We start from the raw sequence: 21,776 nt of genomic DNA, 5'->3' as shown, positions 1-21,776 counted from the left end.
CATTCGTGTTGGAGGTAGGCTTTGTCACGCTGAGGATTTAGACCAGATAGACGTTCATCCTATCGTGCTGGATCCCAGCCACCCCTACACTAGACTCCTCATTCAAGACTTCGACAGCCGTCTGCATCACCCTGGACCAGAGAGAGTGTTCGCGGAGATACAGCGCTCCTACTGGATTCTGCGTGGCTGCGAAGCAGTACGCCGCGACCAACATACCTGCACAGAATGTTGACGCTGGAAGACTAGACCTGCTGTCCCCAAGATGGCGGACCTACCACCTGCTCGGCTACGCCTCTTCAAGCCAGCCTTCTTCTTCACTGGAATGGATTGTTTTGGGCCATTCCAGGTCAAGGTGGGAAGACGCATGGAGAAGAGGTGGGGCATCATATTCAAGTGCCTCACCACCAGAAGCGATCACTTAGACCTTCTGAACACGATCGACCCCGACTCGTTCTGATGGCCCTCAGGCGGTTCATTGCACGCCGAGGGACACCCGCTGAGCTGTATTCGGACCAGGGAACCAGCTTCCGAGGAGCAGAAAGGGAGCTGCGAGAGGCGTTCGCTACCCTGTCCCCAGATCTACTGCAACAGCTAGCCAAGCAGAAAATCAGCTTCCACTTCAACCCACCTGCTGCACCCCACTTCGGAGGGACGTGGGAAAGGGAGATACGTTCAGTGAAGGCAGCCTTGTACACCACGGTGGGAGCCCAGCCAGTCCCAGAGGAAGTACTAAGGACCGTACTGCTTGAAGTGGAAGGGATCCTCAATTCGAAGCCACTAGGATACGTCTCATCTAGCCTCAATGACCTCGATCCTGTGACACCCAACTTCCTGTTGTTGGGGCGGCCGGACGGATCATTACCCCAGATTCTGTATCCAGAGACTGACCTGCTGAGCCGTCGTCATTGGAGACACTCCCAAGTTCTGACGAACCACTTCTGGTCCAGCTTCCTGCTTAACTACCTACCAAACTTGCAGACACGCCAGAAGTGGCAACCCACCAGAGCTGATATCGTCAAAGGCGCTGTCGTGATGCTGGTGGACCCCCAGCTTCCCCGAGCAATGTGGCCCGTGGGCCACGTCACCCAAGTCCGTCCCAGCGCTGATGGACAAGTCCGCTCCGTTGATGTGCATATCTGCGAGCGTAACTACACCAGACCAGTGGCCAGGTTGGTCGTTCTGCCAGCTCTCCGGGCTGGTGATGAGGACGTCGCTACAATCAAGACCAGCCTGCCGTGAGACATTCGAGACTCTATCACCTTTTTTAGGAGCGAATGTACTTCGAACATTCGGGGGCGGCTGTTAGAAAGGTTCCTGAAGTTGAATGTTGTCATGGTTTTGTGTACTTGTGTGATTGGAGTCGCGCCGGTGCCGAGCTCTCGCGAGAAGCGCCCGCATACGGGTTACTGACAACTGCCTGTTGTGCAGCAGTTGTTAGCCGACCGCCACTAGCATGTGATGTGTTTTGATGCCTCAGTGGTCGTGTGGATTCCTGACCTCAAGTAAGTACACTGGTGTATTTATTTGTTTACATTGTTTATTCATCGCGCCGCGTCATGTCTATTCCTGTTTAGTCCGGTTTGTCGTTGTGCGTCACCGCTGTGCTTCTTGCCGTGCTCACCGCCGTGCTCCGTCGCCGAGCTCCCTTTGAAGTTCGCCGCGTCACTGAATGTGTGTCTTTAGCTCGGTGTGTGAATGTCTAAATGTTTCCTATATAAAGGAGGTTGTGCTCCACTAAGGCCCATTCCTTTGTATAGTTTTTGTATAGTTTTATACACCTATGTGCGTCAGGTCTGCTGTTAACTAGGTAGTGCGCATTCCATATTGCCGCCGCCATTGTGCGCCGTCCACGGCCGTAGTTGGCAACTGTTTATTGACGCAGTCGATGTGTGTCCCATTTGGATTTATGTAGTTTGTGCATGCAGGTACATTTACAGCTGCTATTCTGTAGAGTTGAGCCATATACTTATGTGCTTTTCTTTCTGTTACAGAACCACATGCTCACTGCTTCACATGCTCACTGCTTCACATGCTCACTGCTTCACACGCTCACTGCCACATGTGCACTTGCACACTTGCTCACACTCTCACTAGCTCACATGCATTCCTGCATGCATGAGTCCATCATCACCTCATTTCCATCTGTGCCCATGTTTTGTCCGCCTGTTGCCTGTGCCGTTGCATGTTGGTTGAAGATAAGCCATTAAAACTGCCAACCCACATCTTGGACTCATCCTTGTGTTCTGACCAACACCCGGGGGTGAAAAGAGCATATCCCCTTTGAACCAAGTCATCGATACAGTCCACCCTAAGCTCTCCAACAAAAGCTAGTTTTAGTTTGTGTGACGTCACATGGGCTACATGGCCAATCAGATTTATTAACATGTTCTGATTGAAGCAGGTGTAAGGCAGATTGAGGGATGAGCTGCATGAGACTGTTTTTGGACTGGTGAGGAGTGCAGCTGACTCCATTCAGTCTAATGATATTCCCTCAATTTTAAAATAGGCTCTTGACTTTTCGCCAGAAGGTTCTGGGTTTTCTGCCCTGGTTGAGTTCTCTGTAAAATGTGCTCCAGGTTACCTGTCGGGGCAGAGCCAGTTGCGTTTTGATTATTCTTTCTAGTCTGTTCATTTAATTTTTGGTATGTGGCAACCTGGAAATAATAAATTCCCATCTCAATATTCTTTTTCTTATGAGTTGGAGAATGTGCTGGGGTAATATTTTTGTCTTAGAGTTATATTTGAATTTAGAGGTATTGTTTCCTCTTGGGCTTGTGTGAACCCTTTACTTGGCAGCATTGCTTGTTGGTCAAGGCTTTGAGAGGAGGTTATCAAATTGGGGTTCTTTAGTTTTTCTTACTTCTTAGCTCTATAAACTTCCTATCGTGCTGTTTCATCAGTTTAGTTCTTGCTTGTTTGTAGAAGGGAATGTGGTCAGAACTGGCAGATGAAAAAATTTGTAGCCAGATGTGGTGGACTTAGTATAAGATCAATGTCTTTGTGGCTTAATAGTAGATCTCATTGAGTGGGAATGTTTGCAAGTGTTTGCGAATGTAGTGAATGAATTTTTTTATCGTCACGGTTTGTTGGGAGACGTGCTTTTCAGTGGAGATGCGTATTTGAGTGGTAGAACTGTGAAACGATTCACCCAAGCCGCGTTTGGATTAGATTTTCAGTTCCCATTTTCAATTGGACTTTTAATTTTAATTTTTTTTTTTTATCAAAATGGGTGTACCAGAAAATAATTGAGAAGCACTGGCTTTGTGTGGGCGGCATGGTGGACGACTGGTTAGCACGATGGCCTCACAGTGAGAGACAGCATCGGGCGTGGGTTCGATCCCGGCTCCGGCCATCCTGTGTGGAGTTTGCATGTTCTCCCCGTGCTTGTGTGGGTTTCCTCCGGGTACTCCGGTTTCCTCCCACATTACAAAAACATGCATGGCAGGCCGATGGAACACTCTAAATTGCCCCTAGGTATGAGTGTGAGCGCGGATGGTTGTTCGTCTCTGTGTGCCCTGCAATTGGCTGGCAACCAGTTCAGGGTGTCCCCCGCCTACTGCCCGAAGATAGCTGGGATAGGCTCCAGCACCCCCGCGACCCTAGTGAGGAGAAGCGGTATAGATGATGGATGGATGGATGGCTTTGTGTGACATGTCACAGACAGATGAAGCTCTGGAATAATTTGTTCGCCTTTGGTGAGTAAAACCTTGTGTCAATCATAAAAATTAAAGTGCATCAGAGAAGACGTTGCTATGTCATTCTCATCAGACCATTTTTTAGTTTCTTCATTAAGTAGTTTCTTTAAATCAGGATTTTTAATTTTGAATAATCAACAATTATGAGTCATCAGCACAAGATAAGAATGCTATTTTTATTTTACACATCAATATCTAAAAACTATGACCCACTCCTCCATATGAATCATCAATCCGCATAATCAAGTCATTGACTGCTATAACTTTGTGGAAGGTACAGCGGTGTAAGACGCCCCTTTTGGGTAAGAACCCCATGTCCAGAATTCCCCTCCTGGCCAAGAGATTGAGCCCATTTTAATTTCAGCACTATCCCGAGACCAGGGGTGGGCAACTCCGGTCTTCGAGGGCTTCTATCCTGGATAATCAGGATAGTTTTCAGGCTTCTGCACAGCTTGCTGATGAAATGTTCACTTCAATCAGGTGTATTGGGGGCAAGCAACGTCAACATTTTGCTTGCTTTGATTGCTTCTGTCCTTGTGAGTGTGTTTGTCTCCACTTTAAATCTTGATTGGTTGTTTTTCAGTTTTATTAATTCAGTGTATTGGATAATTCCACATGCTTTTTTGAAATTACTCCTGCTGCCCAATCTCACCCACTGCACTTGGGTCTCCCTTTTTGACTCCAACACCCAAAAAACATTTTTTTTTTCTCGTTTTGATTCCTTATTGTTGTAGTTATTTCGTGTCATGGCAACATATTTATTGTTTCATTTGAGGTTTTAAAAAAAGATAATGCCAACGAATTAAATGTTCAAATTAAAGGATGCAAAATAAAACGATTTGACTTTATAATCAGCTGTGTTATGTTCTTCTTCTGGAGAATTATCATTTTATATCAAACTACACTGTATGTACCGGTGCTGTGCGTGCATGTGCTTATGTGTTGTGTCACATTGGTGTTTCATTGATTCATTCATAGATTTGTTCACTTAAGCATATTTATTGTGTACGATGTGTATGACGATATAAAAAAAGCTTTTCTTAAGGATGCATCTTACCTGCTACTCGCCTATTTAGAAGACAGTTAAGTTTCCCCAGCAGATATTTGTCCACAGGGATACAATTACAAGAAAACCTGGGCATGCTGTCTGTTCTCAGGTAAAATCCTTTTAATGTGTTGGTCAACAATCAACATTAAGTACAATTACACTATGTAATATTTTGAAGAAAAGAAAATTACATTGACAAGTAACAGAAAATATTTACATTTTCAACCTAAATCACAAGTACTGGACTATCCTTCACAAGTATGTGATAAATTCGGATCAGGTTATTGATGACAGTCTTAATCTAAATAAATACAAACATTATTTTTGACGATTAATGCCTTAATCTGCTAATATACATTGACAAGAATCGACGTAGCTCCTTACAACTCTGACAAGGATAAAGACAACATATGGTGCATACATAATCTATAGTAGTTTGCACAGTTCATTTTGTTGTTCCAAATAATTCAAATCATGGACTGCTGTGGCTGGTCAGCACAGTGGGCGACTGGTGAGCACGATGGCCTACCAGTGCAGAGGATCGATTCCGGCTCCGGCCTTCCTGTCTGGAGTTTGCATATTCTCCCCGTGCCTGCATTAATTTCCCCTGGGTACACCGGTTTCCTCCCACATTCCAAAAACTTGCATATGCCAGGCTGGCTGATTGGACACTCTTAATTGTCTAAATTGATTTTGAGTGTGGATGGTTATTTGTCTTTGTGTGTCCTGCGATTGGCTGTTGACTAGTTCAGGGTGTACTGCCCGAAGACAGCTGGGATAGGCACCAGCACATCAGTGAGAAGCAGAAGATGGATGGAAGGAGCAATCCATTGACAAGCGTATAAAGGATTTGTGATTTAAATAATTTTGACAAAAGCATTGGATTTGACATTTCACCAAAAAACACAAGAAAAATATAAGTTAACTTGATAACAATATAAATATATGTAAATAATAATAAATCATAGAAAGTTTGAAGCTTTCCTGTGAATTGTAAAGAGTATTATACAGTGTAAACTGTCTTATTCACTGAGGACTAAGAACATTGGAACGGATGTGACACTAGGACATTCTTTTAATTCACATATTTCTTACTTTTGAAAACTCCAACAATGCATTTGCTTTCAGTTACTTAACCCACATTTACTTTGTGATGGATATTTATTGGAAATGCAGTCTGACAGAATGAGCGTTGAGATGAGACAGACGCAAAAAAGACAGTGAACCATAGCAGCATACAAAAATATTAGACTACTTTAACTTTTCACAGGAGACAATTCTGTCTATATCATGTGGACTGAGAAAGTGTCAGTAGGACAGGTCACAACGAATGGCAAATAGGACAAGACTGGACGATAAAAGACACGACGGGGACGAGGAAGTGAGCCAGGCAGGTGTGTGGTCGGCGGAGATCTAAACACCAATAGAAACAGAGTGAGAACAACAGCACAGTCCAGGTAGTAAACAAACTTGCAATTGGCCCCACACCAAGCGACTAAATCCCATGGGCGCGTGTCTCTGGAGACATTCGAGTGACTCAACAACATAACATAGCGTATGCACATTAGTCATTAAAGGTGTTCTTGAGGAGATGCTGGGCAAGTACGATGAGGATCGGTGAGATCATTCGATAAGTAAAACTGTATCATACTTTAAAGCAGGGGTATGGAACTCCGGTTCCAGTAGAGCCATACCCTGCCTGTTTTAGCTCTCTACCTACTGAAACACACCTGATTCAAACAATCAGCAAATCTCCAACCTCTGCAGAAGCCAGAAACAATCCTGGCAACGCGTCTTTCCGCAATACGGCTGCCCATATGGCCTTATTTTTTCTGTTGTTTTTTTATATATAAATGATAAGCAAAGTACTGAAACCGCAAAACTTGAAGCGCAAAGTGGCAAGGGAACACTGTATTGTGATACATCGTAGGTTTTCTCTCCTACATATTATCCTTATATTATGACCCGTTGAAATTCAGGCATTCACAATGTGCATTTTAAATGTCGTTATCTAGCATCAGGCGTACAATTGACCAAAATCAAAAGGGCCGGGCAATGTTTGAAATTTGAACGAATCCAGTTTTTCTATTTGATTCAAGTTCCAAACGATCCTTCTTTGTGATTCTTTTGGGGGTACCGATATTCCAGCTATTAATTTTTAGCGATTTAGAGCACAGATTAAAATAACATTTGACACAGCCAATGCCATTTACCCACATTGTACTGCGGTAGTTAGCTTTGACAATTAGTTTAGTATGACTGTCCTTAGCGTTTGATTTGACCCATTGTTTATTGTTTGATGCAACAGTGTTGGTAACAGACTTATTTTATTGTTTAACTCATCCAGATTATGACACAAATTCCGAATGCTGGAGGTTTTTCTTAGGAGCAGGAGGGAGCACAAAGACGGCACTCCGTTGAGACACATCATGACATCTCTTTGGCACAATATCAGTATATCACAATATATTGGAAGTGATTCACTGAGACGACTCTTCATTTAATTTGAAAATGTTAAGCCACAATTGTGATCGGAGGCGTACATTAAACTTATTGACGGCACCTCGCATATCTGACTAACACAATTGCGTCATGCATCACCGGCTAGATTTTCTGCGTTTTCATGAACATCCACCAAAATGAATTTTATCCTGCAACTGGCATGTTGGTGAGTGTTTTATTGTTTTTTTCTTTAACTGTTCATAACCTCCGTGGACAGAATCCTATACATAGACATTCTGGTGGCCTCAGTATTATGTCTCCGATTTTTGCATTTGTGGTTGCGTTGACTTCATCAAGCAGAAAGCTTCGCTAGAACGTAAAGCGGTTGGAATGAGAATCAGGAATGCTGTGGGGATACTGCTCAAATGGAAAAGGATAGAATCCCCCTCACGGTCAGGAATGAGATCCTGTGCCAAGTGGAAGAGTGTAAGTATGTTGGGTTCTAGTTCACAAGTGAGGGAAGAATAGCGTGAGAGATGTTAAGGGCAAAAAAAGGGGCTGTGGTGCCTGTAGTGATGCGGGTTTTGCATCAGTTTGTCATGGAAAAGAAGCAGCTGAGCTTTGAGGAGAAGCACTCGATTGATTGATTGGTCAAATGATGTTCTCACCCTGGCCCATGGTTCTAAATAAAATATTGCGATCCTGGATAAGTAGTTGATGAAATGAGTCAAAAGCTATAGGTAATTTATGTACCAATAATTTTCCAAATGTATGTCTACTTTGTTCTATACAACTTCTACTAGACAACAAACAATAATTCACACATATCAACCTAAACCTTCATATGTCTTTCAAAGTACACACACATATATTACTTGAATTGGTTATTTTGTTACTATTGGTATTATTCTTTCTGGTGAGTTTTCTATTTCCTCATCACGAAGCACCAAAAGAACGTAAACTCCAACTGGCACATTAAGAACCAAATATGCCCTCTCTTAACATCTGCGGTCCAGTGAGGCTGCTCTCCACATAATAGCGGATTCTTCTCTGTAAATTAAATTCCACTGCATATTTTGTCTGGTTATGGAAGCGTGCTTCTCTGTGGGCTGTCTGTGTCTGACTGACTGATGGAGTAAAGACGAGGAGTCAGTGGTTGATGCTTAGTTGATTGGTCCTCTGTGGTGACACCATCCTGCCAACACAAGATCATTTCAGTAAATGGCTTCAGTTTTATATGTGATGTGAATACATTGAGTGAAATGTTAGTCCTGACAAACCATTTCTAAAGCAGACCAAACATTTATAAACTTCCGAGGAACTCTTCGTGACCCACTGCAATGTGGCCCACATTGTAATATCATGTATAAACTTGACATTAATATTCTCAATTGGGCCATTTACTCAGGTTTGTTATGAAACTATATAGACAATTTTCATCATCATGATTATGCATTTAATACCTGTGAAGCCAGCATTTGTGACCCAACATGAAGAGCTGGTAGAGCAATATCTGTAGATTGAATGCTTGTGGGGTTGAGGGGTGACAATAGGGAGCTTGCGTAAGAGGGTAAAGCAAAGAGATTTCCTCGAGTCTGGAAGTGCGTAGTAGAGGATGACTCAATGGAGGTGGAGGGAGGTGGTGCAGAGGTGGGGTTGTTCTGTTGTATGCAGGTAGAAGAAAGAGGACAAGTCTGAATCAGTGAATTATAAATTGGAGGGGTGTTAGGAAATAGACGGATAGAAGAACCACATGTTACAATTTGAGACTTTGAAAATGGCTGATGTCGTTTTTCAGCGGACGGCTGTGGTTTGCAAATGGTTGATGAGGACTTTGTGAGGGTCTTGACGAGCGATTCGGCAGAAGGGGACTGACTGCGAGAATAGACGGGTGATGTTGGGGATGTATTATAGGAAGGAGGGAATGTTGACGTCTGTCTCTGGAGCAGTTGCATTATAACCCCAATGTCTGCTGACATGCGTAATTCCAACCTAGAAAACATTAATCCATATATACAAATTAGTTGAATGACTTGGAGTTAAAATATTACTTATCTGGGGCTAGGGAATGATTTGAGGATAAGATTACATTTTTCTGACAGATTCAATTCACAATTTTCTTAAAGTAAAACATTCACTATGTACAGTAAAATTTACAAATATGCCATAAAAATGAAATCAATATTGTGTTAGGGAGTCAAGCTTTTTTGAAATGGTTCAATAAGGTCTAAAGCAGGGGTCCTCAATCCTGTTCCTCGAGGGTCGGTGTCCTGCAGGTTTTCCATCTCTCCCTGCTGCAACACAGCTGATTCAAATGATCAGATAATCAGCAAGGTCTGTATAAGCTAGATAACGATTGCTCAGGTGTGTTGCACCAGGGAGAGGTGGAAGACAGGCAGGACACCGGCCCTCGAGGAACAGGATTGAAGACCCCTGGTCTAAAGGAATAAGAAAATCACAATGGAAGTATTTCTGAAAGGGTTAAACGTGAAAGGTAAAACATTTCATTTGAAAATATATTTATTCTTCTCTCTGGTGCTTTTCATTCAAATGTTGGATTTTCATGTGAACGTCAGTTTTTTTTTTATATAATTTTTTTCATGCAATTAAAATCCTAGAAATAAAAAAAAATATATAAATATGTAGTCATTTCGCAAAGCTAAATTTGTTCAAGAGTCATTTTGAGACCTACTTTTTTGTAGATGTCAAAAAGCAGTTCTTTGTGAGGCAAAATATTGCAAATAAAACAGTTTTTAAAAATATCGAATCTACTTTTGACCTTATAAGCTCTTCGTCAAGGCTGATTTTGGCCCTAACCAATTCATTTCCGTTTTGAATGTGAACTTACTAAGCAACAGTTGTTTTATTTTATCTGTAGATACTAATTGTATTACTAATTTGCTGTTTATGGGTAATTCTCCACCCTAATGTGGTTCAAGCCGAAAAGTATAGTGCACACACACGAGTGAGTGGCCCCCGATTAACAAAAAATTAATAAATAAATAATTCAAAATGATCTTTTTTTGGGGGGGCGGTCAAAACACGTTTCCTCTACTACAGTTGATCTCCAAATACTCGCGGATCAGTGATGATAGATTTACCTATTCGCAATTCCTTTTTCAGGAGCAGATTGCAAGTCTATACCCACAGTAAACTGAATTGGACTCATATTTTCTCCATACAGTTGAAGATTTTTGTAGGTACAGCACTGTGTAATTGCATTTGACTTGATTTTCATTTGTTTCACTTTTGAAAAAGCTGCTGAAGAATCTTGGATCCTACCTGGCGAGTTGTTGCTGCAATGTCTCCAGTCTGTTCTCTAAGTCTTTTTTCTGTCCCCGAGCGAATGGTGGGGGAGGCGTGCTGGAGGGATTGAAGTGAGAAGAGGATTGCTCGGATGCCTGAGAGGAATGAGGCTCAGAGGGGAGACTCTGAATGCAGGGGACCTCCTCATATTTTTGGTCCTCTTGATCTTTTGATCCCCAGAATGTAAAAATGTTGGACACTCCTGAAAAGCAGTTAGACAAATTCAGTAAGAGAAAAGCTGAAACAAGGCATAAAAGTCAATCTATTTAAAACATTATACATGCCTCTGTAGGAATTATGGGCCTTATCGCTCATGTCAATTTGAGGAGACCTGATAGTCTTTGTGGCAGCCGCATCAGCCATGGCGATCTGAACTGGGCTGGTCAGTTCAGAATCTTCTGCGTCTATTTCACTGGAGAACATTGGATCATATCTGCAGTAAAAGTGACAGCTATGTAACATTGTTGCAAAAACTCCCAGAAATCAGAACACACAACCTCGAATTGTTGCTCGTGCTATATTCCATGTAATACAAATCCAGCCTAGCATACTGAAGTGTTAAATTGAATTGTACTTTGAATTGTTAACACATTTATAGCAAGAACCTTTGAAGACTTGGTATCAAGCAAGGCTATGTGATCTTCTGCAAGTCAAGCGATGTGCTTGAGTTTTCTCTGAAAAAATGGAAGAGTACCCCAATTTTGAGGTAGTGGTTTTGTGAGCTCGTTAACAAAGTCCTGTTGACAGTACAGAAAATCTTAATAGATTATGCAAAAAAATAATTCCTGGCTAAACCTCCGCAGATGTTGTAGTCATACGTCATAAGTCAGTACTGATTTTGCTGCTGTTAATGTACTCCTACTAGTTTCTTAGTGTTTAGCATTAGAAAACTGCCCAATTTTACTCGTAGTTGTGGATTCAGTGTGTGAAGTGTGCTTGCACACAGGGCAGTGTTAAGTACAGTAGTGTTGGAGTAGTAGTGCTTGTGGGTACCTTGTGGTCCCAGGCTAAAGTGCAGGGGATCAGTGAGCAACAGCGGGCCCCTAGTCGAGACATGCAGGTCCTCTGGCACATATGTATGCCGTGGTCACACCCTGGCATCCGCTAACCATTGTCCCAGCTATGGGTTAAATAGCATCGCATACTCATCCTGCCTACCATGGAATTGGTAAACTGAACGAAAACGGCCACCGCCTTCTGGAATTCTGCACATACCATCACCTCTGCATCACCAACTCTTACTTCCAGTCGAAACCATCCACAAAGTATCTTGGAGACAACCACGCTGAGTTCACTGGCACCAGTTAGACTTGATCATAACACGCACGCCTGATCTCAGAATTATCCTACAAACACGCAGCCTTCACAGTGTAGTCTGCGACACAGACCACTCAATTGTTCTTTGTAGAGTCAAGCTACAAGCAAAAAAACTATCGATCCAAACCCAAAGAAAACGCCCGCATTGAAAACAGCAGAACATCTGACCCAACCAACGCTACGGCCTTCCTCCGTGCCCTTGAGGAGTCTCTCCCCGACCCACCCCTGTCTTCCTCAGCCCCGCAATACTGGGATGGCTTGATTGATGCCATTTACAGTACGGCCCTGACCGTCTTTGGCAAAAAGCAGGCTGAGCCAAATTACTGGTTTGATGTCAACCAAACAACATTGGCACAGATTCTCAAGAAGAAATGCATCGCCCTCACAATATACAGGCTCACTCCGAACACACAAACTCTACAGGACCTCCAATCCTCGAGGGGGAAACTTCAACAAGCCTCTCAACGCTGTGACGACTATTGGCATCAGCTCGGAAGCGACATAAAATCAGCTACTGACACAGGCAACATCAGACTCATGTTCAACGGCATTACCGCGGACCATCACCGTGCACAATCGCCCCGCTGAAATCAGCTTTGGCAGAAACCATCGCTGACCGCTTTAAACAGCTAGACCGCTGGGTGGAACACTACTCAGAGCTGTAAGCCAAGGACAATAGTGTCTCCGATGCAGTCCTCAGGCATGTAGGGCACCTACCAGTCATTGAAGAGCTCTACATCAACGTCTGAGGAGGTAAGCAAAGCCATTAACAGCCTGACCAGTGGGAAAGCTCCAGGAGTCGATGCCATAACTGCTAAAGTCCTAAAGTGTGGGAAGATTGCCTTCTGCATAGACTGCACAGACTGCATAGACTGCACAGTACATGAGAAACGCAAACATTGTCACCTTGTACAAAAACAAGGGAGACAGGAGTGACTCGAACAACTACCGCGGCATCTGCATACTCAACATTACCGGCAAGCTCTTTGCTCGAGTTGCACTAAATAGACTCCAAGTCCTCGCAGCGAAGCTCTACTCTGAGTCACAGGCAGGGTTCAGAGCAGGAAGAGCAACTCTCGATATGATCTTAAACCGAGAGAGCTGCAGGAGAAGTGCAGAGAGCAACGTAAACCTCTGCACATGGCCTTCCTCAACCTTACCAAGGGCTTCGACCAGGTGAGCCGGAGCGGACTCTTCTAACTGGTGGAACGGATCAGCTGATCACCAGGACTCCTCGGCGTCCTCCAGTCCTTCCACACCGACATGAAAGGTACTGTCCAGTTTGATAGGTGGACTTCTGAACCCTTCAACATCTGCTGTGGTGTCAATCAGGGTTGTGTTCTGGCAACCACTCTGTTTGGGATATTTTTCTCTCTCTTCCTGTGCCAAGCCTTTTAAACATACACTGAGGGAGTCCACATACACACCAGGACAGACGGAAAACTTTTCATTCCCTCCCGAAAGCAAAAACAAAGGTCGGACCATTCGCCATCACCTATCTCGGGTCCATCATCAACAGCAATCTCTTACTCAATGCTGAGGTCAGCAATCGCATTAAGAAAGGTCCTAAAGAGCAACTGTCCTGACTGTTTTACAATTCTCCTTCCTTTACACACTTAATCCGAATGATCAGGGCTGTCAGCAAGCTTCCATGGAGCTTCCTGGTGAGCTGATCATTTCAGTCAGGTGTTCTGAGTAGGGAAACTTCTAAAATAGGCAGGAAAGTGGCTCTTTAGGACCGGAGTTGCCTACCCCTAAATTAGTGTATGGGAGAACAGCAGCCTCATCATCCATACAACGGTAGAAGTCTACAGAGCCTGTGTTGTCAGTACACTCTTGTATGACAGCGAAGCCTGGACTAGCTATGCACACATTGACAGAGGCTAAACTCATACCATCTGCGCTGTCCGAGATGTATACTGGGAGTCACCTGGCAGGACAAGGTCACAGACTATCGCAAGTGCAATCCTGGAGAGAGCACAGCTCCCCACCATGTTCTCCCTGCTGAAACAACAGCGTCTCCGCTGGCTGGGCCATGTCTGTCGCATAGTTGCCCAGGACCGTCAGAAATAGAAACAAGCTTTACGAAAAGTACTGCAGACTCACAAAACCGCTCTGGCTCTACATCGAGAAACAAAAAGGAAGTTGAGGAAGCAGAAAGCCACCATGCCCAGACCAGCACCGGTTGCAGCCCACACCTGAGACGTCTGCGGCCGTGTCTGCTTCTCCCGAATTGTACTCACCATCCACAGCAGAAGCGCGGATGGGAGGCGCCCTTTTCATTGATCGGAGCTGCATCGCCCGTCCTGCATCTCCGGTCTCTTCTTCTTAGGGCGGGCGACATCGAGGGAAACACTGGCCCACAATCCAAAGTCAAATGCCAGTGGTGCTTTCGTGCTATTTGCTGCGACCACACTCCCGTCACCTGTACCACCTGCCCACGGGGATTCCACAAATCTTGCACTGGCCTGCCCGAACGTACAAAGGACTTCAGAGGTTTCGTCTGCTTGGTCTGCTTGGGTCATACCCCGCCAGGTCTGGCGGCACAGGATAGTCGCAGCCCGCTATCAACTTCATCTACCCTATCTACCATCCCCACTCCATCACTACATCCGCTTTTATCATCATCCTTTCCAGCTTCTTCATCACCCCCATCCGCACCTACACCACCTGAAGGGACCAAGTGTTTTGTTTGCCCCCGGGTCATCCGAAGCAACAACACCCCCCTCCAATGCGACTCCTGCGATAATTGGGCGCACAAATCCTGCACTAAGGTCAGTCGGTATGACCGATCCCCACACTGGACATGTGCCAATTGCCTCAACCCAGTTACCACACCCTCTCAGCCACCATCTACAGCCTCTTCCCAAACCCACCCCAGCTCTACACCGCCCCAACCAAGCGCCATTCCCCCAACCATCAGCCTTACAAATAGCGCCAGCACCCCACCCCTACTCGCCCCCAATAAGAAGTGTCCAATCTGCAAGGCCCAACTGCCCAACCCCTGTGCCCTCTCCTGCAGCTTATGTAATAGAGGTTTCCACTCGGGATGCGCACCTGAGTCAAAGCCAGCAGTGGATGCTATGAAAGCTTCAAGCTCCTGGATCTGCCCAACTTGCATCCAATCGCAGATTCCAATTTTGGGCACAACATGTGACGATAGGAAGGCGCAACTCCCCCCTCAATCTCAATCCCACCTCATCATCTTGCAGTGGAACTGCGACTCTCTAGCTACCAAGATCACTGAGCTAAGAGCTCTAGCAAAAAGACTTCGTTGTGATGTTCTTATGCTACAAACGAAACTTGGTCGGGAGGATCCCACCCCCTTTCTCCCGGGCTACGACACCATTCGCCTAGACCGCCCCTTCAGTGGAACCAAAAATCACAGAGGAGGTGGACTCCTAACGTACATCCGCCATGGTATCCCCTACTCTATAGCCCCACCAAGCAACTCCAGCCCTGCGCAGATGCAGCAGATCCTCATCCCCACTGCAAGAAGATCCCAACTCTCCCTTACTAATATATATGTCCCCCCAGCTTCATCTTCTTTCGCTGGCCCACCCAACAGCCATACTACGTGGCTGCCTTGTCTACCTACAGCTCGGGGCCTAATATGTGGAGATTTCAATGCCCACCACGTTTCCTGGGATGACCTTGTACAAGCCGACCCCAGAGGGCAAGCCGTATACGACTGGTTGGAAGACAGAGAACGTATCCTCCTGAACGATGGCTCCCCATCCCGCTACTCCCATCACCTGGATAGAAGTAACCTGAGCGCTCCAGACTTAATAATTGCGGACCCACTGACGGCGGAATCCTGCAGCTGGACTCCCCTCGTCGAGCTCTCCTCTGACCACCTACCGATTCTGGTTAAATGGAAGGAGGAGTTCAAGACCGAGTCGGAGAAGCGCCGTGTCACACTGAACTTCAAGAAAGGGGACTGGGGGAAGTATAAAGGAGCTATCCTACGAGACCTCCCCAACCTTGATCACTCCACGCCCCCAAAAAGCCTTCTCACCGCGTTCACCGATCTCCTCAAAGGGGCAGGTGAAGAAGCTGTCCCCAAAAAAGTCCTCCGTCCAAACAACGTCCCTTGGATGAACGGGGAACTGAAAACACTCATCAAGGAGAGGAATCGGCTCCGACGACACCTGAACGTCACTACCAGACTGGCTTATCTACAAAAATGCAGGGAAGTAGCCGAGAAGACGGCCGAGGCGAAGCGCACCACTTGGCACCTCCACCTCCAAAAGATCGCGGAGACCAAGGACTCTACACAAGCCTGGGCAGTAGGGAAATAACTGTCCACAAGAGTCAAACAAGGCGCTGATCTACAACAACCGCGAATACGCCTCTGACAAGGCCAAAGCTACAGCATTTGTCGTCGAATACGCGAGGGTGAGTGGGCGCAAAAGTGACAAGGCGAGTAGGAGGACCGTACGAGGGCTTCGAAGAGATGTCCGTAAACTACAGGGTTCCCCTCGGCAGTCGCTCGAGTGCCCATTCACTCATGATGAGCTCCGCCGTGCACTCCATCAACTCAAACCAGGAAAAGCTGCTGGCCCAGACGGGATAGCTCGAGAGATGCTCAAACAACTGCCCCCTGCTGCACTCCCTGTCCTCCTCCAACTCCTCAATACCAGCTGGACCACCCAATGGTGCCCCCAATCCTGGCGCACGGCGGAGATCATCCCATTCCACAAGAAAGGCAAGGACCCACAGCTTATCGGGAGCTACCGCCCAATCGCTCTAACTTCAACGATCAGTAAAACTATGGAGAGACTCATCGTCAACCGCTTGTCAAAATGGCTCGAGGATAATGGGATTCTGAGTCCTTGGCAGGCGGGTTTCCGTAAAGGCCGCTGCACCACTGATCAATGTCTCCGACTGTCCCAATTCGTCATGGATGGGTTCCAGTCCAAACAACGTCTACGCACAGTTGCCGCTTTCTTCGACTTCAGCAAAGCGTATAATCAAGTGTGGCGGGCTAACCTCCTCCAAAAGATGCTGAATATTGACGTCCCTCTTCGATTCGTTGAGTGGGCCAAGGCCTGGTTCACCAACCGAACGGCACGCGTGAGGGTGAACGGAACCACGGGACGCTGCCGTACGTTCAAAGAAGGCCTCCCCCAAGGCACAGTACTATCACCTCTCCTCTTCACCATCTACATCAACGACCTGCTAAACTCTTTCGAGTCCTCCACCCTCGTCTCCGGCTATGCTGATGACTTGGCGCTGGCATGTAGCGGCCGCAATAAAGAGGAGGTGGCGGCGACACTAGAGTCGGAGGCGGCCAAAGTATACCAATGGGCCTCTAACAATCGTCTCACCCTCAATACGGCGAAGTCAGAAGTTGCTTTCTTTTCCATGGATGCTGCTGAATCCTCTTGGTGCCCAAACATCACTGTAGGGGGTTCGAGACTCAAGACAAACCCTACTTCTATTTTCCTGGGGGTTCGATACGACCGCCGTCTGACGTTCAACGACCACGTCCGGCACTTGTGCCAAGTCATGAAGCAACGCTCCAACCTCATGCGACAACTGACCGGTACGTCTTGGGGATGGCGGCCCTTGGAGATGCGGACGATCTACATAGCCATCCTTCGATCGCTCGCAGAATATGCAGCTCCTGCCTGGGCGCCCTGGACTTCCAAAACTAACATCCAAAAATTGGAGAGGGCACAATCGGACGCAGCTCGAGCAATTACGGGCCAACTCCGATCTACTCCCATCGACGCTGTCCTCCATGAAGCCCAGCTCCCACCGCTTTCTTCCCGACTTCAGCTTGCCAGCCTTAGGAAAGCTGATGAATGGTTCCACCTCCCCCCCAACGACGACAGGAGAATGTTTCTGGAAAAGCACTGCCCAAAACGCCTTAAAAGAGATGACTGGAGGAACACTACCACTCCTATTCTATCCTCTCTAAACCTCACTCCAGCAGACCCGGATCATGTAAATAACCCTAATATTCCGTGGCCACTGCCCCCACCGCCATCTATCCACTTCACCCCCATCCACATCCCCCGCCCAACAACTCGCCTCTGCAGAGGAAACAATTGCGGCTGAGGGCCCAACAGACCTGCAGATCTTCACTGATGGCTTCACCCTCAACGGTACGGAGAACGGAGGAGCCGGAGTGGTCGTCTTTAGAGGCAACACAGTGATCCACTCCTGGCTCGCGCCTACTGGAACCTTTAGCAGCTCTTTTCAGGCAGAGAAGACCGCCCTGATCGCGGCCATCTCTTGGCTCGAGCAGAACGACGACTGGTTCTCAGCCTCCATCATCACAGACTGCAAGTCACTCCTTCAAGCTCTCTCACACCCTAACCTGTCTGACCCATCCCTCCTTTCCCTCAACACCTCAATTGCGGCCTTCCCCTCCTCCAAGAGCATTTGGCTGATCTGCAACCTCCCGGGCAACGACCTTGCAGACGAGCAGGCCAAACTTGGCTCAGCCCTCCCCCAACCTGCCACCCCGCTGGACCCACAAACCCGGCTCGCCATTATCCGCAGGAGCGGCAAACCCCCTCCATCTACACACCCCCGCCTCATTTCCCTCACCTCTTCCCGCCCCAATCCGGAGGAAGAGTCCCAACTGCCAAGACCTCGTCGATCTTATCCGATTCCGGTCCGGTCACCATCCTGCCCTCCGAAGATGGCAACATTTGACGAGGAAAAGCGAAGATGATCGGTGCCGTATCTGCGGTGAGGAAGAAGAATCGGCCGAGCATCTATGGCTGCGGTGCCCTGCATTCCAGTCAGCACGATACCATCGCCAGATGGGGTTCTCTTTCGAAGAACTAAGGCGCCTCCCACAAGCGAGTCTAGCGCTTCTGAGGATCATCCTCAGGCGACCGAGTGACTCAACAACAACAACAACAACAACAACAGCAGAAGCTGTGTGACGATCTAAACTAAAAAGAAATGAATAATCTTCCAAGACTGTGATGCCGATGATGATGATTGTGGGTTCAGCTCTCACTATGACCTGAGCAAAACGGAAGCAGCGATCAAGTTTCATTCAAATTCTTATCATTGAAATGTGTAATTCCATGTATTTATATGAGGTCAACAGACACTCTGAATCCAATAGGCTGTGCTGTTGTTAGCTCGTTTACAAAAATGCTCACAGCCTTCTTTCATGCAATACCTCATAGCTCAATGGCTTGTGCACTACTCTAGAAAATACGTGGTTGTGAGTTCAATACTCACTGAGGCTGAATACCATCCTAAGGAATCGGTATAAAACAAGGAAATGCGCTTATCAGCGTTATCTTTGGGCTGATATTTGTGCCACTAGAAACTGAATCTGAATATCAATTTGAATGTGAATTGCTTGACTTGAATATTTGAATTGAAAACTGAATTATTGAATTACATAAATTTATTTACAGCAATTTAATTCAAGCACCTGGACCGAGTGCCCAGCTTTGCCAATAACATCTTGGTTGGGAAACGACCACTCTACCACTGAGCCACGCCGCCTTATATAAGGATCATGCAAACAATATTTTTAGGAAGAATATCTCCCAAATCACACAAACTTAGAAAATGTAATCCTAATGCATGGCTTCATGCAAGTCGTCTGCAAATTCTCTGAGATGTCAGCATATGTCATGAGAGTTCAGTTGCTCAATTTACCAAAGGATGAACTTGATGTTACTTATGTTTACCTACTTAGAGAAAATAGTTTTTGCCAATTTTACACATAGCTTTGTCTTGTGACTCAGCTCTTTCTAGAAGACAGCAGGCCAATGGATTACCTTTTGTTAAATGACTGTACATCAAGCTCAGCAAGAATAGAAGTCAGAGACTAGTCTGAAATAATGTTACGCGCAAAAGTGTAGAAAAAAAGTGCAACATTGCTAAGGGGTGCGCATTGTAGAATTCAATGGTTCAAATCTTACAGTGTATGTTTATGATCGTCTTTGATTTGGCCGTGTTCATAGTGCTCCCAATTACTGTGTCTTTGGATGCATCTGTAGGCAGTTTGGGGTCTCCTGGTGTCACCTATCAAGAAGTCACAAAAGCAGATTGTGTGAATTTGCCACAAACGTGGTGGACATATTGCAAGTTTTCCGAAATGAAAATTAAAGCGCCAAAAATAAAACTTTGTATGTTCAAGTATGGTATTAATTGACAAAGATGAAAACAAGGTTGTAAATTGTAGTTTCTGAAATAGTTTTCGATTTTAAGAAAGCCTTTTCATTTTTATTTTATTTCGGCCACGAAAATGTTTCTTCAATGCGAGTTTCACTTATTTTGTTAGTTTTAATGTAATACAATGAGTTTGTTGTGGATTGGACACACCTTACAAAAGACAGAAAGATCAATACAGCAACTAGACAAAGTTAATTTGGAACACAGATATATGATGGACTAACAATGCGGCTAAACACGCCCAAGCGAGAAGTGAACCCACTGGTGGCCATCTTGCATTTCGCCATTAACTAAGTGTGCCTATCATGAATACATTTGTGGCATGAGGTTGCACCAATAAGTCTGGGAGAAGCGCTACATGCACATTTCAGTAAGAATGTGATTATAAATATGTTTTAATAAAGTATATCTTAGTGCTATTCAAAGATTTGTCTGTGTCATGTTGTCAGAACCATGAACAATGAAAGAAAGCCTATTAAACAAAACTGCTGCACAATGAAAATCTAATCGCTGTAAGTCACAATTCACGATAAAGGGGTAATATACTCTGAATGGTCCCTGGAATCAGTGGGCGAATACAAGGGTTTACTGAATTTTTCTTTCACCAGTAGGGGCGCTCTATAGTTCAGAAAACAAATAAATCAGTTTTTTTTTTTCTCTTGGGTCTGTTCTGTTTTGATTAGGAAAGTTGTTGCCATGTTAAAAGGCACTGTTTTAACAATTCATAGAAAAACATAGTTCTGTACATGCAGTAAAAAACTATTTTTTTCCAACATAGAAAACTGCGGCTTATAGCCTGGTGCGGCTCGTATATAATTTTTCTATTTAAAATAAAACGTTGTTGCGGCTTATATGCTGGTGCGCCTTATGGTCCGGAAAATATTGTAAATGAAGGGTATATAATTTTGTTTCGGTTTTCAGAATATGATTATTATATTTTTATCTAGCGCCAAATACATTTTAGTGAGAATCAGTCTTTTTTTGTCTTTTTTGTCAATCTGCAAGGCAAATTTATGACATGAATTAAATAGAAAATAGAGTTTTGTTCTAATATTTTTGGAATATGATTATTAAATTTGTATCCACACATAAATCTGAGAATGAGAATTAGTTGTTTTCCAATAGGTGACAGAATGTATGAGGCAACCTTATGAGATGAAAACAATAAAAAATATTGCGAGTTCTACTATTTTCAGGCGACAATAAAGGTGTTCAAGAAAGAACTGAGCTGCCCAGTGTCCGAAATTTTGGGCTCACAGTTTTGCAACCTGAAACTGATTTTAAAATTACCCAATAATGTGTAAGAGCCAAATTTTGGACTATTCTGAAGTGGTTTTCTATGAGTCCTGATCTAAATCTAAACATATGTGGAAAAAGCTAAAACATGCTGCCTTGAGAGTGGACCAAACCTGAGAAACTGGAGCAGTTTGCTCAGGAAGAATGAACCAAAATACCTGCTGAAGAGTGCAGAAGTTGCAAGTTAAAAAAAAAAAATAGCAAGATTGTTAGATTACAATAATAGCCTCAAAATGTTGTGTAGCAAAATATTTAGTTAAGGGTCCAATCATTTTTCTCCAGGCCTGTTTCATGAGTTTTGTTTTAAAATAATTCTCTTGCAGCACAATTCAAAAGCTATGTTGAATTTTCATTGGTTTATTTTAATTACATTTTTCATTTAATATTATTTTATTATCAATAATTATCTTTCAATGACAAGGGGTCCCAACAATTGTGTCCACATGTATGATAGTCGCTCTGTTTCAGTTATCTCTGTGCGATTTACAGTGAGAGCCATGTGCATGTGCACA

General features: G+C 44.9%; 1 protein-coding gene across 5 annotated transcripts in view; it reads right to left on the bottom strand.

Annotated features, from left to right (window-relative positions):
- Positions 1 to 4,862: 4,862 nt before the first annotated feature.
- LOC148325173 (voltage-gated inwardly rectifying potassium channel KCNH6-like) overlaps positions 4,863 to 21,776 on the bottom strand; it is an 84,939-nt gene continuing 68,025 nt past the window's right edge. For 4 of the 5 annotated variants that reach the window (XM_088311870.1, XM_088311871.1, XM_088311873.1 and 1 more), the window contains exons 19-23: positions 19,716 to 19,818; positions 10,776 to 10,924; positions 10,468 to 10,693; positions 8,649 to 9,177; positions 4,863 to 8,380 (exon numbers count right to left, since the gene is read on the bottom strand). In XM_088311870.1, the coding sequence (XP_088167996.1) occupies positions 8,270 to 8,380; positions 8,649 to 9,177; positions 10,468 to 10,693; positions 10,776 to 10,924; positions 19,716 to 19,818 (1,118 nt within the window). In that variant the 3' untranslated portion in view covers positions 4,863 to 8,269. The remainder of the gene's footprint in view (positions 8,381 to 8,648; positions 9,178 to 10,467; positions 10,694 to 10,775; positions 10,925 to 19,715; positions 19,819 to 21,776) is intronic. The other variant, XM_088311872.1, reaches the window with a different exon arrangement.

Source organism: Idiotropiscis lumnitzeri, chromosome 12, assembly GCF_059441095.1.
Source record: "Idiotropiscis lumnitzeri isolate Australia: NSW breed Sydney's pygmy pipehorse chromosome 12, RoL_Ilum_1.0, whole genome shotgun sequence".
NCBI lineage: Eukaryota > Metazoa > Chordata > Actinopteri > Syngnathiformes > Syngnathidae > Idiotropiscis > Idiotropiscis lumnitzeri.
This window is presented reverse-complemented; position numbering and strand designations above follow the sequence as displayed.